This window comes from Ciconia boyciana, chromosome 11 (genome assembly GCF_034638445.1).
Source record: "Ciconia boyciana chromosome 11, ASM3463844v1, whole genome shotgun sequence".
NCBI lineage: Eukaryota > Metazoa > Chordata > Aves > Ciconiiformes > Ciconiidae > Ciconia > Ciconia boyciana.
Window position 1 is genome coordinate 23157492 of NC_132944.1, and position 23644 is coordinate 23181135.

The window sequence follows — 23644 nt, forward strand, 5'->3', positions numbered from 1 at the left end:
CTGTAATAACTCTCATCTCTTTTAATAACATCAAATTCCTAATTTGAACTACATATGCTAGCTGTGTTGAATTCTGATCAGGTTTTTCAGTGTGAGATCAGAATATGATACACTACATGAGGAAGACAAAATGGGATGTTGAGACGGAGTAGGACCTTTGCAGGCATACCTTCACAACATACCAGCTAACTTTCCTTTGGCTGCTGGGAGAAGTGCTGACCTCTGGTGGCTCACAAGAAGCTCCAGAAGAGCTCAATGGTTTTTGGTGGTGGCTGAAACTCCCCTGTGCTCCCCCCAGAACTGTAGGCATCCTTGGCCAGGAGACAGAGCAGGTTCCAGAGAGCGTTTGGGCTGTCTGACGTGGAGAAGGGGAAATCCTATTTCTTTTTTTCACTTCCTCTCACTCTCCAAGACAAAGAAGCTGATTTCCATTCTTTTTACTCAGGCTGATTTTCTTCAAGGTTATTTGATGCTGTGCATCAATTTTCACAGCTGCCTGAGGTTTATGTGCCCCACTCGGCAGAGCAAATTAGGTCCTGGTCTGAGTGCTTAGCCTGCAGGCTTTGGGTGTTAATTAAGAAACTTCAGCTGCGGTCACACACACAGTGTTTGGAAGTATTCGAATAAGGATAGACTGACTTGCTGTTCCTTACTTAGTTTTAAACATTACTCAAGAAATTTCATTCAAGTTTTTTGCAATGCACTCAAATGAAATGCTGCAGAGATGCAGTGAAATACAGATTTACTTCTTTTGTGATTTCATTTGCTGTCAGTAGACTCCTCAGAAAACTACCCAAGAGCTTCTGGGCTTAGTTTTGTTATGAGTTAAGACTGAAAGACTGCAAAATTGTGAATAGATCACAGTGTGTGTGGAAAAGGTCTGTAAGACTATGGGGAGCATTGAACTTCCAGAAAGCAAGATATGGCTATGATGTTGTAAGGGTCAAATTTTGCTTTTTTTGCATGAGTTTTGTCTTTCGACCTAAGAACGTAACACATAGCAGTAAAGCTGTAAGATAACAGAAAGGATACAGCAGTGAAGAAGGTGAAATCTGTTCTATTAATCCTAATCCCCCGCTCCCTGTCTTCTGGAAAGTCCATACAGTCTTGATTTCCAGATTTTGCTTTCGGGGTGTGATATTTATGCCTAAGTAACCTTTGCAGCTAAGGTAGAGCTGCTAGCAGAAGCTGTGCTGCTGGCATAGCACTGCCTGGCTCCGTCTGGGACTTCATGTCCTTTCACTGCAGTGCAGCACGATTCGTAACAAGCAGGCTCTGCCATGGGATGATGTTTGTGCACCAGGACTGGCATTCTGAATAATCATACAAAAGAAACGGCTGATGGCTGAGCCACCAGTTAGAGAAGAATTGCAGTGGAATCTCAAATATTTTTCTTCTTTTTGGGGGGGAGGGGGGTGGGGATGGTGATGCTGGAGATCAGTATGCTAGTGGTGCTGCAATGACGTAAAAAAAAATACTCCTTCAAAAACCTGTGTCAAAGACATGGTTGCTGAAAAGGAAGGCATATGAATAGCAGTGCATCGGTGAAGATAAGGATGGAACCTGATTTAGGCTGCTAAAATTCTTTAATGCCAGGTTTCATGCGTGATGGAATACATTATTTCTGCTAGAGGGTTAAACACTTTGTCCCTCATTTCAGCTGGCATTTATGGATTTCCAGGTCTGCCTGCTGAGAAGTAAATTAAATATGTAGCTGCTTCTCACCTTTCCTCTGTTGCTGTACTAATGGAAGGGAATTTTTCTTGCCAGTAATACAGATGATGATCATCGTTGCTGAGATTTATTATATTTTGGTATCAGGAAGGATGGCAAATCTGCATTATTTCCAGAAGGATTTGGATTTCTGAACAAAAGGATAATAGGCATGCTTCATTTTCTTCAAGCTATGTCTAGGAAATTGGAGGCATAGCAAGCCTACACAAACTTTATAAGCATGGCTGAAAAAGAAAGATGAACTGCTTTAGGATGTCCTTGAAATATGATGTTGGATGGGTTTTTTAACTTCACTTGGAAGGTTTGGCTCTTTTTCTGTCAAAAGTTGCCTTTTGCATGTGCTGTTCAAGATCCATTAAATGTCAAATGGAGGTTAGGAAGCCAAGGGTAACTGTTCTATTTTTATGTACTTATTATCACTTTTTTCTTGTGTTACGATTTCTGTTAACTTTTTTGTTTTAAATCTGCAGGACAATTTATATTGAAGTGGTTACATAAAGTGCTGCTAAAAGTATATATGAAAAGAAAAGCATGTAATTGAATGCTTTATGGTAGATTTTTGTTTACTTTTCCTTTCTATTTTATGTGAAAATTAAATATATGTAAACATGTTATTAATGTGTTTGCCTGTATATATAAGTATTTCCATAGGAACATGCACTCAAAGGATAATTACAGTTAGAGATTTCTGTCTAAATTATATTTTCTGGAATAAAATACATGTAACTGAATAGAGTCACATGCTGACAGTGCCAGAGGCAAAGAAACAAACGGACTTGTTTTTATTTGAAAGTACTCCTTTCAATGACAAGATTATCATAACACGCATTAGCTGCAGAGCACTGCTGAAAATTTCTCTTTCAAGAATGAGTTAATACAATAAAATGATTTTCCCCTTCTTTACCTTTCTCCCTTCCCCTCCTCCCAGCCATGCCAACTTCTCCATCATTACCTTTTTCAGCTGGTTCCAGGATCTGTATGTACCAGCCAAGAGTAATCTGTCATTGTCACCGTTTAAAACTGCTATTGTTTCTTTACTACCCCAATTATATACCAGGTTTACAAACTTGCTTTTTACAAATGCTTTCTTAGGAAAATCAGCAAAACTGGTAGCAATGTTTATCTGATTCCACTCACGCTCCCCCCACTTTTTTCCTTTCCCTTGTCCTCTCCCCCGCTACAGGAGCCCAGTAACAAACGGGTCAAGCCGCTTTCCAGAGTCACATCACTAGCCAGCCTCATTCCTCCTGTACGAGCCACTCCATTGAAGCGGTTCAGCCAGACGCTGCAGGTAATCACAGTAAATACATTGCTGCACTGAACTGCATTGCTGCGAGGGGAACGCATACATATTCACAATTTCTTCTAGGGTTAGCATGGGAATGTGAACCGCACATATGCGCGCACACACCACCGTAATCTGCCAAACAGGTTTAGGCAACTTACGACTGCAGAGTCACTCAACTTAAAAACTCGGAACTCTCACCTCAAAAACCCACTTCTCTGTCCAGATAATTGCTGGTTTTTAATTGCCAGTAAGAAAACTATTGCACCTGTAGCATATAAAAGTTGTTACACTAAAGCATTATGATTGCTTTTTAAATTTGATGAACAGAATTTTCCATGACGCATTGTTTTAATTTTGGTTGGTTTCTTTGAAAATGTTATTTTTGGTATGGTTAGTCATGTAGGGCTGCTAAATTTCCTTCTGTGTAGTGAACTCTCACCTTGCCTAAACAAAAGAGTTAGTGAACAATTGGAAAAAAGTCATTTTCCAAAGCTGATGATGAAAATTAACAAAGGGCAAGCAAACTTTAAATGCAGTTCAGAAATGAAATAATTTTGTAGTTGCAATTTCTATATTATAGATTACGTGCGTAATATTTAACATAGTTTGAGACTAACTGAACTTTAATTTATAAAGTATTTGGGCCTTCAGACCTAGAAATCGCAAAACATTTGGGTGCTCAACTCCTAATGCTTATTGTGAGTGGCAAACAGTTGGGAGCTGCAATACTGCGGTGGGTCTGGCCTAGAAAGCCAGACTCTTTCCTCTTTAAAACAGTTGATGTAAGAAGGCATGTATAAGATCTAAAGACAATGATTTAACAAGCCTAATTTTTCTTTGATGAGAGGAAATAGAAAAATACCTTGAATGTGTTAAAACTGTTACTTAATCAAGCTTAGCTTAATTGGAGCATTACTGAAGTTACCTGTTAATCTCAAGGAGGAAAGAATTAAAACCTTCAAGCTAGGAGTCTTATGACAAATAAATAAAAAGTCATGGGAAAGAACCCCATTTTTCTGCAGTGGTAGTTATCTGGAAAACAGATATTACAGGGTTTCTTTAACACTGGTTTTCCTGTGTTCGGTTCCTATGATTTTGAAAGTGCAGACATCTGCATACAAAGGCTGCGTGTGTGGGTTGGAGGAGAGGCAAAATGGCTGAACTCCCCTCAGCCTGGGCTTGATCCAGAAGGTGTATTATAGCGTGACTAGAGCAGAGATGCCTGTATTCCCTGGGGTGTATAAATCTCCTCCGTAGTCTGCCTCCAGGAAAAAATTGGCCCGACTCTGAAAGGACTGCATTAGTTCCAGTTGTGAGGAGTGTGGAAAGTGAATTAATTTTTGGCTAAACTGCTTCTGAGCACGACGCTTCCCGTTTCACAGCCTTGGACAGCTGTTGTCCTCATTTAAGCACCTACGCTATCGTTCTGTAGTGAATGCCTTTGAGACTGGGTTGTCCAGTACAATACTGTATTTAATAAAGTTTGATTTAGACTATCTGAAACAAACTATCCGTTCATGCATATAGTAGCAGCTTCCTGAGATGAGAGCTACATAAATGTGTTTCAGGGCAAATTTTGACAAAAACAGGAGAGAAAACTGTGGCTTTGTTGCAGGTCCTACTGTTGCAAGCATTTCTGTCTTGCTCTGTTCGTGCTGGTTATAAGAATATATTTTAATTAACTGTCTGCTTCTAAGCAGATTAAGCAGTGATGTTATTCATACCCTCTCCTCTAAGTAACTACGTGCTTGAAGGAGCTGTGATGAGAAATCAGCCTGTATGTTCTCCATGTCCTAGGTCTGAATCCATTTCCAAGTGATGAATGCTGGTGATGTCTCTCAAAACTGCCTTCATGGCTGGCTGTAAATTGACTTCTTATCTGATTTTGTCAGCAACAATAGAACAGGGAAAAAAAAAAGACTGACCTTCTTGTGCTTGGGTGCCCCATTTGGCATTATTTAGAAACATTCTGGGAAGCATGTATAGCTTTTTTACTTTATTAGGTATTGACATAGCCATCACTGTGCCTTGTGGAACAGTATAGAGCAGGATTTTTTTTCACGGTGTAAAAAGTAAAAAAGTGTTGATTTTTTTTCTTACTGGATGAACTTTTATGTATCTTTATTCTTAAGTTATTTCAGTCAAAACCCATGTTTCTTCTTGCATTGCTGCTAGATGTTCTGTATCTGTAAAATGAAGAAAACTACTATCATCACCACAACATCCAAAACAAACAACTTCTTCCCCTGCAAGAAAACAAAACAAAGCCAACAGAACATCCATCCAAAAAGACCACTCCCAATGGCGTCAACAAAAGGAATTAGAAAATTCTGAGCTTCCTTTATGGCATTCCAAACAAACCTTCTTATATATTCTTTCTGAATGGAAGATACATGTAAGAGGGGAAAAAAAAGCTTATTGTGTGTAATTTTCCTTACCTCTGTACATGTAACTTCCACTTTATATTAATGGACTTTCTGCATGCAGGTTGAAGAGAAACACCTGTGTCTGAGATCTGTGTAGTGTCTTTTAAGATACGTTCTTAGCAACTTTTCAAGTTTTGCATATTTTATTGATTACACAGGTATTTGAATTTTTTGTGTGTCGTCTTAACTGTATTACAATTTTCCACATTATTGTCAATACTTTTCCTCAAGAATTCCAAGTAACAAAACACATAAAGCCTTTCCAGCTTGCTTTCTGGGGTTTTTTTTTTGACTATTTGTAGTCACTCTGTTTCTGTCACATAAAGCACTGTAGACTGACTAATATAATGCTGTTAGCTTCATCTCTGACAGAGTCTGGCTGTATATCTGCAGGATACCAAATGCTAAGCAGGTATTCTTATTTGTTTATCCACCTGGAAAACAACTGTCTTTCATAGCTGTATTTTCAGTCTGCATCAAGCTAGACTAATGATTATGATGATCTGCTTGTTTCTGCTTGGTCTTACTCGCAGCTGTGCTGTTCGGCTTAAAAGCTGAAAATAGGATCAGAAAAAGAACTCCAGCTGATGCTGAAGAGAGAAATTAAGGTCTGGCTAGCTTCCTCTGCAACTTCAGTTTTCATCAGTGTGTCTTGAATTTAAGTAGGGAGTCCAAATTATTTTTATCTATCTTAGGACACCAGAAATTTCTAAAAATCCTTAAGAAAAAAGCTCTTTTTAACATCGTTTCTGAATGCCAGGACTTTGATCTGTAGTGCTCTTTTCCCAGTACATGAAGCTCTTTGCTTTACTGCAGCTGAAATTGAGGTTTGTTAAGTGCATGAATTAACATCAGTAACACAGGGACCCTTTATAGTAACAGTCCTGTAAGAGCCAGTGAAAGGTATTGCGGTCAGATAAACACAGTAAGCAAAACCGGGGGTTGTGGCTGGATTCTTCCCCAGCTCCTTTAGTTTTTGGAATTATATGAAAATCTTAATAACCCCAGATGGGCATAATTTTTAACCAGTATCCTGGATGTGTTTTTTAAGGAAGCCAGCAACTAGGAAAATATTTTTAAAAGACTTGAGACATGGAAATGCTGTTTTGACATTCCTACAATTTTTTTCATGGGATTCTATCACATAACTGACTTATTTTTTTTTCCTTTATGGCAAGTACCAACCAAAGATACCATCAGAGTACCTTTATACTTGTTTTTACAAATTTCTGGTAGAACTTCAGTTTAGGGCTCTATTCCACTAAACTGAAATGGGTCTGTTTATTTGCAAAAAAACCCCAACAGGTAAAGTAGTAGAACAGACATGGTTAAACTGATGTTGTACATTTATCTTAAACTATGAGAGAGTTTTATTGAAATAATTTCTTGTTTATTGGGGGATTTCTTTCATTAGGCTTACATAGCAGGTTTACATCTCATTTCTGTTCTTGTCTGTTACAGCATTGATGATTCAAGTATGCTTGACTCTCCAAGTGACAAAGCATTAATTTTAGCATTAAATAGTATTTCCCTGGTGATGTGTTAGATTCTCTTCATAGCACATGTATGCAAAGGAGAAGATAATATGTTAAAATAAGCTTGGTTCCCACACTGAAGTATGTGATTCCCAGCCTAACTAGATTTCAGTGTACCAGGATAAGTCAGTCAGTGGTTTTGCCTTTGCTGTGTTAGTGTGTGAAAGAAGGAACCATGCCAGACAAAGAAACCGCTTGCTCTTGAAGTGAAATTTGTCCTCGTTGTTAAATAACACCTCAAAACATTTCTTTCCCTTTCCACTAATAAATACCCTCGATCCAATGTTCCTTATTAATATTAAGCAACGTACACTTTGTATGGTTAATTAAAAGGCTGATGTATGAGAGAAATCAATTAAAATATATACTTACTGTGTCCAGGTAGCAAAGATGCTAAGCAAGCAAGGAGGATTTTGGGGAGTCTGGTTTCCTTTGGAGTCTCTCAGCCTTTTTGTGCCCCTTTGCCCAATGGAGGACAGTGTAGGGCTGTAGAGAGTAGTACCAAGCGTTCTCATGCAGCGTAAAGAAACGTTACTATCAGTGCATGTGAAAGCGTACTTTTCTCAAAACACTGTATGTAATTTGTTTGCTGTCACAGGTGCATGCCATTTTATAACATGATAGATGACTTTTTGTTAAAAGGTTTCAAGATCAAGGCATTTACTTTAAAAATCAGTCTGTCTGGTGCTTTCTTCATTCAACATAAAACATTCCTTTAAGAAAACACCACCACAAACAAAGGAGCTATATACTGGAGGATGCATATGGGAATGCATGGAAAGGGGCATTCCACCTTGGGTCATGGAATGACAACTGTTCTGCTTGGCTGCATTCTCATGGTTGGTGATTTGTGGATGCAACACACCTGCCTCTCTTCCCTAATCTTTCCATTTGCATGTGAAAATAACGGGTTCCATGATTCATCATTATAACAAGTGTAAATTAAGCATGTAATTTCACGTGTGTTTCTTTATCTTCTTAACTCTTGAAGGAAGACTAGCACCTGACTTGCAAAGTTTTGGAAGGTTGGTATATGTGTGTGTGTGTGTGTTTATTTTCAGGGGTTTTGTCAATTCCAAGTAGGGCTCAAAATGGCTTCTGTTAAAAGGCACGGTTTTGTTTATATAATTATCTTCTGATATTTTAAAAATATATTGGATTTATAGGCACTGTTTGCATTTTATGGGCTCTTATCTTTAGAGGAGAATTTCAAATACTGTACTTTGTATATGCTGCTTTCCACCTAGAAATGAAGAGAATTTATTTTGTTTTAAATATTCTTACTCAAGGCAATTGAAAGATGATTGTGTTATGTAAGGCAGGTTTTAAATAACAACAAAAATGTGGAGTATTTCAACAATGTGGAATACTTGAGGCATTTCAGAAGTAGGACCTCAAAAAGAAGCCTCTAATTTTAAGGAAGCAAGAAAGGAATCTTTTCTAAATAGGACAGTGAGAGCATAAAGTATCCATCTGTAGCCTGAACTCTTTTTAAGAGGCTACAGGCGAATAGAACTCTCAAGTCTCACTTAAAATTGGACTTGTTTTTATTGAAGTTTAAGACCAGACCACATCATAGATACAGAGATGCTGGTACACATCATCAGAGTTTAGAGACTCCAGAAATATTAATAAAGATCGTACAGTAGTCGAACACAATACAGGTATTTCACAATTTGCCAACTGCTAGCACTGATTGTTTAACACATTTCTTCAAATGCTAAGCAATAGGTAGGAGCAAGTGGTGTGAAAATAATCTGGCTCGTTGCTTGTCATAAACATTAAAATCTGAATATTGACATACCTTTTCCTTAAAGGTAATGTGATTGTTCTTCTCTTTTCAGTCAGATTCCATTTCACACCTTTCTCTGTGAATTAGTTTCTTGATCTCATTATAAATCTGAAGAGGCAGGATGTTACCAGTTGAAAGGGTTTCTCCATGTATCAAAACCAGTTTGGTCAGTTAGAGCATGATAGCACTAATTATTTAATTCTGCTTATGGATATAACTGGAATAATTATACCAATCAAATCTTTCATGATTCTGACACTTTACTACAACAACAACAACAACAACAAAATAAAAATTACCATCCGGTGGCATTAAGGTAAAAGGAAAGGTTTTGAAGGGCAGTCTCACTTTATGAACCCTCTTTCTGCCCAACTGAGAGAACATTTTTTTCTTAAACCATTGATATGTGTTTGATGTAATGCACCTTTTCATCTGATATCCTCGAGGTGGGACCTGTTGTTTCTCAGTACAGACATCTTTGAACAATCCTACCCCCAAAAAATAAAGAAAACCCAACAATTCTGTTGACTTTCAGTTGATACACAAGATGTTTATCTACCAGATTTTGCTGTCCTAGCTTTCCAGCGTTTCTGTGTAACAATTGAATCTTTCTTTCAAAATGAACCAAAAAAGTATTCATAGTAGTTTTGTCTCTAAAATTTGCATTAATTCTCAATTTTTAAGTATTACGGATCTAATGAGGCAGGTATGTGTCATGCATGAATAATTCCTGTCTGTTTACTGAATTGAAACTTTGTATTTGGTCAGCTGTGTTAGTTCAGCGTGTTGGACCATTCTGCCATTCTCCCTGTATTCATTCTTGTTGCATGGGGTACGAATGCATTGTATAGTTTTAAACATGTGGAGAACAGGCCACGGACATAGTTCACTGCAGGAATGGAAGCACTGGCCTTCCATAAAGATTTATTAAAATAATTCTCTGACATTCCCAGTACTAAACATTGCTGTTAAGTCACAGTAAAACCTAATTAGATAATGTTTGTTTGTTGTACTGAACTATGTATATACATTCCTTAGAAAAAAAAAGTGTAATGTGAAACTGTTCTAACAATGAAAACTATTCTTCTATATATTTCTAGCGTTCTATCAGTTTCCGTAGTGACAGTCGCCCAGATCTGTTCAGTCCACGACCGTGGTCTCGAAATATGCCCCCTGCTAACACAAAGCGGAGAGACAGCAAACTATGGAGTGAGACCTTTGATGTTTGTGTCAATCACATGCTTACATCTAAAGAAATCAAGCGTCAAGAGGTATAATTTTTTTTTACCATAAATTTAATGTTCAAAGGTCATCTTTAAAGCATGGACTTGCGGAATGCTAGTAGGCATTAGGATAGCACTTGAAGCTTTCCTGAAATTAAAGAGAACGTCACCACCTCCACTAGAAGCAGAATTCCATCCCTAGTCTTTATAATTCAAGCTATATTAGATGAATATATTCTTTTTTAAAATCTGCTCATCCTATTTCCTTAATAAATGTGAAGTTACTAAGATAAGATATATTGTATTGTGATTGGTTGCACGTGTGTATGTGTTCTGTATGGCAGTTTCTGACAGTAGTGATAGCTGATATTTTGACGTTTCATTTTGTTATTATAGTAATGATAGATGAGCATGCTATTTCAGGAACAGGTATTCATCAAGTGATACGTACGCACAGAAATGCACAATCATTTCCCTTGTTGGAAAAGAGTGTCTTGGAGGAAGTTTTCAGTGCTAGAAAGATGAAATATTGATGAAAAGATGTATCTTTCAAAGCAAAAAAGAGTACGTCAGTGGTTTTAATGTGTTGTGCATGACAAATTCTAAATAGCTCATGTTACAGCCAATGACAGAGCTCCTGCGGAATCAAGAAATTTTTTTTTCTACAGAAATTTCTAGCAGTATCAACAAAGCTTATAACAATATCTCTGAGAATACTTCAGGGACTGAGTCATAAATCAAACAACAGTAACATCAAGCATTTCTTGTGCAGATTTTAACGTTGTAAAAGAATTCATAGGAAATAACTCTTACAATTGAGAACTTCAAAGGCAGCATACTGAAAAATAAACTGTAGAAACTGTTTGCATAGCGTAACAGTCATTAGAGTCTTGGGACAGAAGCCAGGACCCTTCATAGAGTCCAAATAAATGAGCTGTATTCCAGGAAGTTTTGCATGAGGGTTCTGCGTTATGTTGGTTCTCATACTGCATGCCTCCACAGACTAGCTGACCCCCTTCCAGGCGTGCGCTGTCAGTTAACTCGCACTATGGCAAGCCTTCCGTGCATGCATATTATCAAGCTAGGAGAATCCGCACTAGCTGAACATGTTCTTCTATGATTTATGCAGGTTGAAAGCCTTGACTGTAAAGTTAGTAGTTCTAACTGACCAAAATGTTGTTAACTTTTACTGTACCCCAGATTAGAATGAAATCGTGCAATAAGTAGGTACAATGGTATTTTGATAAGCCAGTGTATTAGGGTGGTGGTTATTTTTATCTGCTGGCTTTAAAGTCTCAAACCTGCTTCAAGAGATGTAACTAGGTAACTAGTATCAGCAGACAGTTAAGTAGAGCTCTGCCTTCCTAACAAAAAAAAATGAACTGGTACCAAAATAAAAGTGCTCACTACCAAAGGAACGTTTTAAAGAAGGTCTGTCTTTTACTTACTAGACCACCTAGAACTCTCACCACTGCATGTGTAAAAATGGAACGCAACGAACGCCTATGCAAATAGTTGTATAAACGGTTAAGATATAGTTGAGTCAAAATATCTCCCTGAAGATAGCTCTCCCATCTGGAAACACATCCATTTGGAAAAAAATTAATTCTGTGGGTATTTCAGATAAGCATTTTATGAGCAATCTGATACAGCTGTGTTTTTAAAAATACTGCACATGATTCTGTAGCTATGGAATAAAGCCTTATTTTATTTCTGCTGTTGGATTTAGCAGAGAAATTCTGCTACATGCTATTAAGACAACTGTTCAGAATATAACATCAAGTCAACAAGTTGAGTGCAGATTAAATAAAGATATTTTATAATGTTTGTGTCTCTCTTTACAGGCTATCTTTGAACTTTCCCAGGGAGAAGAAGACTTGATAGAAGATCTGAAGTTAGCAAAAAAGGTCTGTTTTTAAAAAAACAAAACAAAACACAACAAACAGTATTCATTGGTTCATTTCACTTTTAAAATAACCCTTGCCTTTTATAATTACTAAGACAGCAAGAGGGGAAAAAACCAAAACATACTTCTATTTTCCTGTTCTTTCTGAAACACTTAAATGTGCTGCTTTAATTTTTTTAACATATGAAATGGATAGCTTAAGATATGCTTATGAAACTTTAAAATATTCTCAGCGATTGGTCTGTTTTTACTTACAGGAGCATCAAATGCTATCACTAATTTTTCAGCTTCCAATGATATATTAATTACAGAGCTCCCCTTTTTTCTTTTCAGGCTTATCATGACCCAATGCTTAAACTTTCCATAATGACAGAGCAAGAGTTGAATCAAATTTTTGGAACGTTGGACTCTCTAATTCCTCTACATGAAGGTAAAGCTCAAATAGTCTTTGTCTGCGTTACTATTGCACATAGATTTATAGTCATCTCGTTCATTAAGTGAAGTTTCTCTTTCTTTTTTTTAAATTATGGTCAGATCTTCTTAGGCGACTTCAGGAAGTCAGGAAACCTGATGGATCAACAGAACATGTTGGCCATATCCTTGTGGGTTGGGTAAGGCAGAGTTTTTCATCAATTTTAGGATTTTAGTTTGGAGCTGCAACGCAGTTTTTACATTTATCAGACAATTTCCTTTCCATATCTAGCATTACATGTCAAAAAATATATTCTCAAAGTATTCTTAAAAGGTAAGGCAACTATTTAGAGACGTAATGGAACGTTTTCTCTTTTCAGGGATTTTCCATGAAAAGATTTAGGCTAGGATGTAATTTTTAAAGCTCTTGCTATTCAGGAGACGAGCTGTATTTAATATGCTTCAAATAAAAATCAAGAGTCAGACTAGAGTTTGTCTGATGTAGATCATTTAAGAATCTGCCCCCATGTGTATTCTGGTTTCCTAGGGAAATGAAGCTTGAACAGTCCCGTTGTGTAATGGCACCCTGCAGTTATTTTTGAATGTCAGTCTGTTCCAGCCAAGGTAACAGGTAGTTGGTAGTGCTGTCAAAGATAATAATTTTCTAAAAGTTTGTTAAAATAAGGCAGACAGGGATACATGAGAGATGCTATTGCTGCCCCACAAATGAAAAAGTTGGTAAGTTCACTTTCACTAGCATCCAACAAAGTAAACACTGAAAATAGCTTTTGTTAATTTTGTTGATAAAATTGCTTATTGTATTAAAAAAGAGCTATTTTTAAAAGGATTTAGATATGTGAAAAGGTTACTTGTAAGTATATGTAAATAATGAAACTGAGCAGGAAAAAAAGGGCTTGAAATTTTTAAGGAAATAGGTAATAACATATTTAGCAGCTCTGTGTGAAACAATGGCCAATTGTAAACCTGAGAAACATGATCACTACTAGTACATAATGCAAATAGTTAATGATACGCTTGTAACTGTCAAAAATTATCTCTGTTTTTTTTGCATAAAGTAATTTTGAATATATTTATTTTCTGGTGTGTTTGAACACCAGTGAACTTCTCTTGGTCCAAATATGTCCGAGTCTAATTTCCTTTGTTGAAGATTTTACATATAATTGTGCATTAATATAGCAGTCTTTGGAAACGGATATATTGTTCTAATCAACATACAAACTAGTTTTTTTCAGATTTAAGGCGTGGTTCCATCATCTTAGTTTGGCCAGGGTTCTTGAAGGCAATATAGAAGTTTGACTACAGAAGTTTGCTTATCTAAAAAAGGCCAGGTCTGGGAGTACTCATTCCTAGGCTTTTGTTTCCACGCACAATTAAAATCAGACTTCTGTGTTCGACTATTGTCTGCACTAAGTAGTGCTCAGTCTTAAGTCATGGATATTTTTAATGCTTTGGAATAATATTGGAGATCTCTAGGAACTGAGAGATGAGCTAGTGCTTCTAAATAATTTAAATGATGAACAAGGTGGTCAGAGGACCCTTGTAAACCTTATCTTTCTTGGAAACGTTATCATCAATAAATTGTGGATAAATCTCCAGAAAAAAGATTCTCAGCATGAGTTCTGACATCCTGAATCACTTGAAACTTTCTATATAGCAAACTCTGCTTTGTTTCAGCTGCAGAATAATTTATTCCTTTCCTCAGCTTCCATGCCTAAACTCCTATGATAGCTACTGCAGCAATCAAGTAGCAGCCAAAGCTTTACTGGATCACAAGAAACAAGACCATAGAGTGCAAGATTTCCTACAGCGCTGCTTAGAGTCTCCTTTTAGTCGCAAACTGGACCTTTGGAATTTCCTTGACATCCCAAGAAGCCGTTTGGTTAAATACCCATTACTACTCAGAGAGATTTTGAGACACACACCAAATGATCATCCAGATCAGCAGCACCTTGAAGAAGCTGTGAGTTACTGCTCGGTTTGGGGTTTTTTTTAGGAGATATAGCACTTCTACCTTATTAAGGCATTAAGGGACGCTATATAAAATATGGAAATGCTAACAGTTATACAAAGAGACGAAACTAATACATTAAATATCTAGCCCTGCTCCCCCAATTAAATCCTATTTCAATAGCAAAGTGATACTAAAAAAAAAAGAGGGGATGGGAGCTGATTTCCACAGCTCTTGTCTGATCCTTGTCCATTTTGCATTTACCTTTCGATGTCGTTTTCCATTCTAAACTAAGTTAGCTAATGTGGACGTTTCTTTTCAGGTTTTACATCATTTAGATAAGTTTTATTCTCTGGCTTGAGACCTTAAATAACCTCTGAATCTAGATTAATTATCATCTGTGGGAACATTGATGAAATTTGCCTTCATTCTGTCTTTTATTTGGAATAGCGTTGCACTTTCTGAAGTAAAACCAGAGGGCTAAATCCAAGGCTTTAAAACTTCCTTATTAATGGAAAGGGACCTGATTCAGATATTCTGAAAGGTTTCTAAGGTTTCTGTTCTTTTCCATATATATGTGTGTGCGTATGTGTATATATAAAAATAAAAAAATCCAGTAATACGTGCACACGTGCAAATGTGTATCTGGGAGTAAATGAGTTTACTGTAGCGGATTTGTTTGAAACACACTTCTAAATTAATGAATAAATAAATATCATCAGTATCCTACTGCTTTTGAATAGTATTTAAATGTAAGTAAATTTCATTAATATTTTGAGGACAAAATTAATGGTTTGCCTAGACTTTAATATTTCGTACATTTTAGTATTTCTTTGCTGAAAAATGACAGCCCTGCTTTTTTTGGAAAGTGCATGTTTCAAAACACGTGTACCTGACCACTGCTGTTCTGCTGTTCCTTCCCCAAATCCCTTGCCCAGCTCAACTTCTCTGTTGTAAAATTGGACAACTGTGGTTTAAATTCAAAGCTTGGATACTCGCATTTAGATGTAATCTATACGGTACATTTTCCCCTTGTGCATATTCTTTCAAACAAAAAATCCTAAATACCACAAATAATTCTTCTGCTTATTTCTAAGGTTTGCTTTTCTACATAGTGTCTGGTAATATATTTTAAAAAATATTTTAAATGCTTTCTTCCACTACTTGTATTTGGTAATTGTTTAATAAAATATAATCAGGATTTTTTTCTTGATATTTCAGTAGCCTTATATAGCTTTGGGGTATTCTGCTTCAGCAGAACGCTGTTTATCTTTGAAGTGATGTATTTCATAAATTGTATATTTGCCAAGTTAAATTAGGAAACAGAAATTCCTCGATGAGTTTGGCTCTTAACACTGTTTTAGGCTTAGGAAGTACATTTGTATTCCTGTCTGGCAGTCTGCTATAAGCACACTGGGCCAAGCTGATCCCAGATAAATCTCCTGAGATCAGTAGATTCCTGAATTACCTGTTTGGGCATGTATGTCTAAACCCGTCCCCCTGCTCCACCTCCAGTTATTTAACAGAGGAATTTCATCGGTCTAAGCAGCCTATGATCACTATTAGAGTTGACTAAAATCAACAGAACTTCACATCCACTTGCCTAATTAAGGAGCAGTCTTTTAAGTTTCAGATAAATCGATCTCAAGGTCCTTAAAGGCTGCATAGCATAAGGAGGCTCAAGATAGAGAGTGTATTTTTATAGAAAAGGCAAAGCTTTCTTTTAAATGTTTTTTTAAAGTAAAAAGGCAAGATAATTATTACTTTTAATTGTATATGCAAGTAGTGGAATTGTAAAATAAAATTAATTTACCTTATTTCCAGAGGGTAACTTTCATAGTGAACAAAAGTTGAGAATTTAGTGTTGTGGGCTAGTTGCATGTTTTGCAGGGTAAGGATCTTGATAATTCTTCTGTTTCTTGTTCTCTGATACCGATGCAGCAGTTTTCAGAGAATTATAATCTCTTTTAAATAAATATATTTAAGGCAGTTTATTTGTCCTGTGTCATTTGTTGGCACATTTCAGCTGACAAAAATGCATTTCTGATTGTATTTCTTACATCTGTTTATCTTAATTCTGCCTATTTAGGTTTGATATAAAGAGATAAAGATCAGATTTTTAAGCCATTGTTAGAAACAATGATAAAGTCAAACTAAAGTGTCTCTGTACACTGTAGTCTGCTTAATTCTGTTGCTAGTATTAATACCCTTATAGACTGGCCTGCAAAAAATTCATGAGAAATATACTGTAAATTAAAATATATTTTCTTGTAGCTACAGTTCAAATTATTAGGAGATAGCTCTGAATGTTGGACTGTCTAATTAAAGTTCATGTGTTTTCATTGGTTTTCTGTAGATAAATATAATTCAGGGCATAGTGGCTGAAATCAACATAAAGACTGGTGAATCTGAATGTCAGTACTACAAAGAGAGACTTATTTATCTTGAAGAAGGCCAAAGGGATTCACTGATTGATAATTCACGTGTTGTGTGTTGTCATGGTGAACTGAAGAACAACAGGGGAGTGGTAAGGAATAAATATTTTGTCATAACTAGCTTTTAAAGATAAGTTCATTTTGCATGACAGCTAAAAGAGCTGTGAGTATACATACAGAAACATCACCCTCTCGTATATAGGAAGTTGATAAATATTAACTCTTATATATGATACTCATCTTTTTTGTTAGCAGTCAAATATCTGTATATGGAGATAATAAGCTTATATGTGTCTCTGTCTCTTAAGAGGACCTAACAGTAGCCTGGCTAAATTGTAAATCTGATAAATTTCAATAAAACTTGCAGGGAAAAAAGCAAACAAGAAACATATTTCTGGTCTCAGAGACATGATAGTAATGTCTATAATGACACACAAAATGTACTACCAAATTTTAAATCTGTCAAAGGCTGTGGTTATTAAGAATGTTTTACTTGGTTATTTGTTGAAGTCAAAGTTAATTTATTGACCAGAGAAATTTGGTATTTGATACTGTGAATTCCAGTCTTCAGGAGTCTGCGCTATTGGTAAGTGTCATAAGCTGAGCTTTCCGTTTTCAAAAAAAACTAAACCCCCCCCCCCCAAAACAACCAAAAACCCATACAGATTAGTAGAGAGATTAATAGAAGAAAAACCAGTCGTTCTTAGATTCCCCCCCCCAAGGTTAAGTAGAAACAACATGAAACTTTGAATAAACAAACAATGAAAAAAGATCTTTTTCTCATTAACTGAGCTTATGAAAGTTTTATTAAAAAACCCAGCAAACAAAGTAAGCAGGATTCTAAATGCATTTTTCAGCATTGGGAGCACTTCTATGTAGCATGTTTATGCCTACGATAGAAGGATCATGTTTTACCATACGGCTGAGATGGAAAGGGGAAATGGATGCTGTTTTCTGGTTCACCTGATAAAGATCAGGCAGGCAGTTAATGTATAGCAAACTAGCAGGAAGAAACTGGCCATTTTCATCTTTCTGGTGAACCTTCTATCCACACTACTCCTGCCTTTCTTTGGTAGCATAACATTAAGTATATAATTAACTCTTTTCAATTTATGAACAGTATTTACAATTCCCAGCATTTTTGTGAGGTTTCCACATTGATGTATTCCTTGAATACAATTGACGGTGTGGGTATTTTTACATTTGTGTGTTTCTTTGATTTGGGGTGATCATTTATATCTTAATGTTATCAGTCTCCTTTTCACACCTGCTATTACAGAGTATTAGCTTTTGCAGCAAGTAAGAGATCTCACCATTGAACGGAGTTTCATATGACAGCCACTAAAATCAGCCATAACAAAGCTTTACATTAGGAAGAATCCGCAACATTTTGTGGATGATAGTTTGAAAACTGAGTTTCAAAATAAACAGGGTATTTTTGCTGCGCATTTAGAGTATTAAAAAAAAACAAACAAAAACCAACAAAACTCAACCCTACTTAACAAGCAAACATCCATACCTGTGTATACCTCAAATGTTTAATCTCACACATTTTTGCTTTCTTCCATATTTCATTCATATGAGAAGGTAGCAATTTGCCGAACATACAAACTGAAACAGGTAATGGATAGATTCTTTACCAGACTCTGCACAGAGCTGCCGTTAATACAAAAGATGACAGCACTGCAGAATAAGGAACAAACAAAAAGTTGAGGTGTGTGTCCTGCAAAGACTTAGAGAGGCACAAGGGGAAGAAAATTGGACTATTCATGGATATAAAATGAGGCATCTGTTGTGGAAAAATAGAATGAAGATGGACTTTTTCAGTATCAGAAGACTGCCAAGGCATATTGGGAAAGGTTTCTGCTATAATTACCTCTTTCATTATAGTTTTCTGAAAACATGAGCTACTGGAAGACGGGACAGTGAGCTAAATGGATCTGAAGATAATGCATCTATGCATCTAATGCAAATAATGCATCTATGTAGATTTAGAGTCAGGGCAACTTTAGAAGCAAAGAACAGTTACTTGTGATTGGGAAGAAAATTTTGGCAGTAAAAACCAAAAAATTAATTTTAGTGCATGATATGAATTGAAATGCATTTAAAATTTCAGTTTGTTTATTACTGGAAGCCACTGGAGATTGCAAAATGTGAGGAGGAACATAATTTAAAGAGGATAAGAGGTGACTTGTGCTACCTAGGAGCAAAAGTGACTTTCTGAGCTTCAAAGAGCTGTGGTGAAGCTGATTGTGAGCAGCATGTGAATTGTAAAAAGATTGCTCATAATTGGTCATTGAAAATATTTGGATGAATAAGATTGCCTGTTTCTTAGTAACACTGGCAGCAGAGAAAAGTTAAAGTGGGTGTCAGAAAGAAGAATGTGTATAAGCATGCTGCTGTAGGGAGAGCTTTGAAATGTCATGCACATTTCAAGGCCTCAACACTAAAAGATTAATTAGGATCATGACATCAGAAACTGAGAAGAGTACAGGAAAAATAATTTTAGAAGTTTTTAATTAGTTGTATTTACATACTTACATGCTGTTGCACCATAAGACTTTTAAATAGTGGGAAAAGAGGAATCCTTATTTCAACTGCTGAAAACGCAAGGTGATAACATACTCAAGTTTAAATAAATCTGGTTTAATGATGTTCTAAAAAAGGAATAATGCTTTATTATTTATTAATTTTTAACAGAAACTGCACGTCTTCCTCTTTGAAGAAGTGTTGGTGATTACTCGAGCTATCACCCATAACGAACAGCTCTGCTACCAGCTGTACCGGCAGCCAATTCCGGTGAGGGAGCTTGTGCTAGAAGACTTGCAAGATGGAGAGGTGCGACTGGGTGGATCCATACGTGGTGCATTCAGCAACAATGAGAGAAGTATGGCTACACCTTTTTTTATTTGCTCATATAGGATCATAATAACCTTAAGACACCTGCCAATGAGACATCAGAATGTTTTCTCTGAAATTCACATTATCTGTATCCAACGTCTTGATTTTTATTTCGAACTGGTTTATTATGTTGTAACTTGCTTCTTTTAGATTGTTTCTCTACGTTGACTATATTGATAATGGGATTTCTCCACACACCTGCTTCTGTACTGAATTGAGAAGGGGAGACTATGTAGCATGTAGCGGCAAACCCACAAAATTATAAGCAAGTGTATTTTGAAATCTTAAGCTTTAGCTGTTACAACTTTCCTTGTCTTAAGGAGACATTGATTGCTATTCCATAACTAAGTCTTTCAGCTGACAGATAATTAATGTAGTGCTCAGTGTTAAAACTGCAGCTATTCATGCTAATGTCAAGAGGTAAGAGTTAATGGCCTTCTAATTAAGCATATTATAAAGATGCTTGTTTCTATTACAAGGATCCTTTGAATCTCACTTATCTTGTGAAAACGTTGAGGGTTTTTTTGTATGTATTCACTTTGTTAGTGAAGTGAATGGAAAAGATGAGGCAATCTCCGGCTGACACAAGGCACAGTATTCAGTGAAGGTTCTGGAAATCTGCTTTGTGGAGAAGTAGGAGGAGAGGCGTTGGAAGTGTGGGAGAAGCCTTAATCCCGCTGATTCACTTAAAGCTTTATGAGTAGCTCATGCATGGCAGAACCAAAATTGTTTAATCCAGCAATAAGAAATTATTAGAAGTGCTTGTGGTGTTCTGTGTTCTTGCCCCACAAAACACAGAGATACCCAGACTCTTCTCTCTGGTCTGACATGGTATTGGCAGGAGAAGACCTTAAGTCAAAGATTTTGCAGATTCTGTTATGTAAATACACTCTTTGATTATAAAATCCATTCAGCCAAAACATTCAGTGTTTTGATATGTATTGTTTCTTTCAGTCAAAAACTTCTTTCGAGTCAGCTTCAAAAATGGATCTCAAAGCCAGACTCACTCACTCCAAGCCAATGACTCCTTCAACAAGCAACAGTGGCTTAACTGTATCCGCCAGGCCAAAGAAAAAGTTACGTGTGCAGGCAAAGCTGGTGTGCTGAACTCAGAAGCACATTTTCTTTTGTCACCAAATGGAAGCAGAGTACCCCAGGGAGAAACCACGCTCGAGCAAATGGACCACTCAGACTGTGAGTCAGACTGTAGTATGGACACCAGCGAGATCAGCGTCGACTGTGAACGTATGGAACAGACAAACTCTTGTGAAAATGAAAAGCAAATAGAAACCAATGTTTGACAAAAACTTACAGTTCATGGAAGAAAATCTGTCTCTTACCTGTACAGTATTTGCATTCCATACATGGAACCATTTGGAGAAGCACTTTTTAAAATATTTTTTGTGACAATGTCAATGCAGTCCTCCTTGTATTCGTACCTATGAGTGTAGTACTGTAATTGCCAATCTGTATAAGCTGGAATCTCTTGCAACTCATGTCCTGTGATTATATTCCATAAACATCTAAGGTGGATGAAAGAGGTACTTGACCAGTTATTCTCAATGTCTTGCTGTCAACAGAATCTCTAAACTACTGTTTATATGTGCGTTACATAAAGAATCTTTTCATAATTTTTCAAGTACTTTATTTGCCCTTTAATGGGGGAGCGGAAGATGTGGACTTAGTACGGAGGAGTTTCAGGATGGGTATCAAGATCATAAGTTTTCATAAAGGCATGGAAAGAAAAAACAGTTTCCTGGAAAAAAAGAAAAACATCTTGCAATAACCTGTCTGAACTCTTGCAGTGGTAAATCAACAAGGACTATAAACAATGGGCCATATAACCAGTGACTCTTTAGGGATTAATTTTTCAAAATGAAGCACTGTCCTAAGATCCAGCAACCGAACTTATTAAAATCTGGTCAGTTAAAGTGCTATGGTTTATTTATCAAAGCATGTAATGCTAATAATCGACTGAAAAAAAACCAACCCAAACCCAACCAAACCTCCACAGCCAGCACTGAATTAAATGAAATGCTGAGAATACTGGGTATTTGTAAATAAGCTGGTAGTTTGCTTTCAGTGCCATAGATATATATATATATAGATATATTTTATCCCAAACAGGATAAGAATGGAAAAAAACTTTTGCTTGTGAATAGGCCCTCTTCAGCATTTTGCACTCCACTGACCTCCACTGTTGGTTTTAAACACCACTAAACTAATGTTAAAACATTTAATTTTCTGTAAATGTCTGTTTACAATTACATGTAGCTGGTTTTTAAACAAAGTGACAATTTTATATAAATGGTGCTCTACAAATGCCCTATGGGATTATGTAGAGAAAGTTTAAACAAAAAGGGAATTGCTTTTCCTTTAGGATGTATTACATCCTTTAAATTTTTCTCAAGTTTTGTTTTCAAGGTTTTTGTTGCATTTAATCTCATACTGTAATTGGAAATGTTACTGTGTTTTCTGGTGGCTGATTTAATCTACTCATTATGATGAGAAGCAGATGAGTCACTGAAATGCAGTCTAAAACACTCAGTTCAACATCCTGTTACTTTTCAGGAATCCCTGGGTAATATTTTATTTCTTAGTATAAGAAATAATGCCAGTGCTGTATGGCAAGCTATGAAAATGATATATTAATAAATTTAAATGATCCTTGATATTACACAAGATAACCTGTGCAAAGGACTTGTACCAACAAAAGTAGAAAAACTGCTAAGTTATTGTCAAAACCATTTTTCTTCTGTTCTACAAGTTTACAGAAAATAGTAAATGTCAAGTATCTTACATATATATATGCTGATGCGCATTACAGAAATCAGTGTGACAAGATGATAAACAATATGAAACAAGGTATTTTTATTTTTAAAAAAAATGTCATTTTTACCCTATAGAACATATTTCTGTATTTATAGTTTTTCAAAAAAGTCAATCTTCTTTTCTGTTTCAGGCTTTGTAATTTATTTCAACTGCTTCATTTTTAGAGCTGAATGAGTATGCCAGTGAAGATGAGAGAAAGGAAAAATTTCCAGAAGAAAAGGCATAGGAAAGCATATTAGATGATGAACAATTTTCATAAAACCTGTTCAGCAAAATGTTTAAAAAGAGCAAAAAGCATGTAAAGTGTTCAGATAGAGAAGAAAGAATGAATGTGTGTATTGACCTTTTTTTTTTAAATAATAATAGCCTTAAACTTATCTGGAAGCATTTCAAATAAATTACATTAAACCATCTTGATTTTTATTTGGTTTGGTGGTTTGTGCAAGAAGACTACAAAAAGATTTCAGCGGGGAACACAGTGAGTCTCAACATATGTGACCAATGGTTGTATTTTGGTTCTCGTGGAAGTGTTACGTGTTTGGATCTAATTTGCTAGATACAAAATACTAATGAAGAAACAGGTCACTGCACTCAATTCAGCACATTCCCCAAAGTTTTGTATTACATAATCAATTTAGTAAGTAGGTGAAACAAAGTAATATCCTGCCTGCCATCAGCTTCTCTCTCCTGATTCCTGTGGGTCACGTCTCTACTAAAGATACATTATTCCAAAACATTGAGATGGCGAATTTTGGGGCAGTAAAAAGCCACCAACCAGCCAGTGAGTCTCAGAAGATTCATTTACATTTGTGTACTGTCATTTAGCGTCATGCAGTGCAAGGGTTTCAGTTTTGCTTTGTAGTTGACATGCACTTAGCAACTGATTTGATCTAATGAAGCTTAATGATGTTTTTTGCAAATCATCTTGAGGAATCACTTTAAGAATTGTAATACCATTCTGGATTTGGTTAGCTTGATTTGCTTCTAGCACTTTTAAAATGCCACTGCTTTTGAAAGAATGACTTTTGATTGCGGGGCGGGGAGGGGGCATGGACAATAGAATGTACCAAAAAGGATGGGTAAAATGTAAAACGCTGAATGCAAAGTAAAGAGGAAACGTAATAGAAGTCAATATGTCAAAGTGATCATCATGGTTAGTAATCCTGGTGTCAGGAGAACGGAGCCTGAGAAG

General features: G+C 36.3%; 1 protein-coding gene across 5 annotated transcripts in view; it reads left to right on the forward strand.

Annotated features, from left to right (window-relative positions):
- The window catches only part of ARHGEF3 (Rho guanine nucleotide exchange factor 3), a 140950-nt gene extending 118095 nt beyond the window's left edge, over nucleotides 1–22855 (forward strand). For 4 of the 5 annotated variants that reach the window (XM_072876245.1, XM_072876246.1, XM_072876247.1 and 1 more), the window contains 9 exons: nucleotides 2918–3025; nucleotides 9876–10046; nucleotides 11843–11905; nucleotides 12238–12334; nucleotides 12439–12515; nucleotides 14039–14296; nucleotides 16641–16811; nucleotides 19420–19606; nucleotides 20575–22855. In XM_072876245.1, coding sequence (XP_072732346.1) covers nucleotides 2918–3025; nucleotides 9876–10046; nucleotides 11843–11905; nucleotides 12238–12334; nucleotides 12439–12515; nucleotides 14039–14296; nucleotides 16641–16811; nucleotides 19420–19606; nucleotides 20575–20921 — 1479 coding nt within the window. In that variant the 3' untranslated portion in view covers nucleotides 20922–22855. The remainder of the gene's footprint in view (nucleotides 1–2917; nucleotides 3026–9875; nucleotides 10047–11842; nucleotides 11906–12237; nucleotides 12335–12438; nucleotides 12516–14038; nucleotides 14297–16640; nucleotides 16812–19419; nucleotides 19607–20574) is intronic. The other variant, XM_072876249.1, reaches the window with a different exon arrangement.
- Nucleotides 22856–23644: the final 789 nt, after the last annotated feature.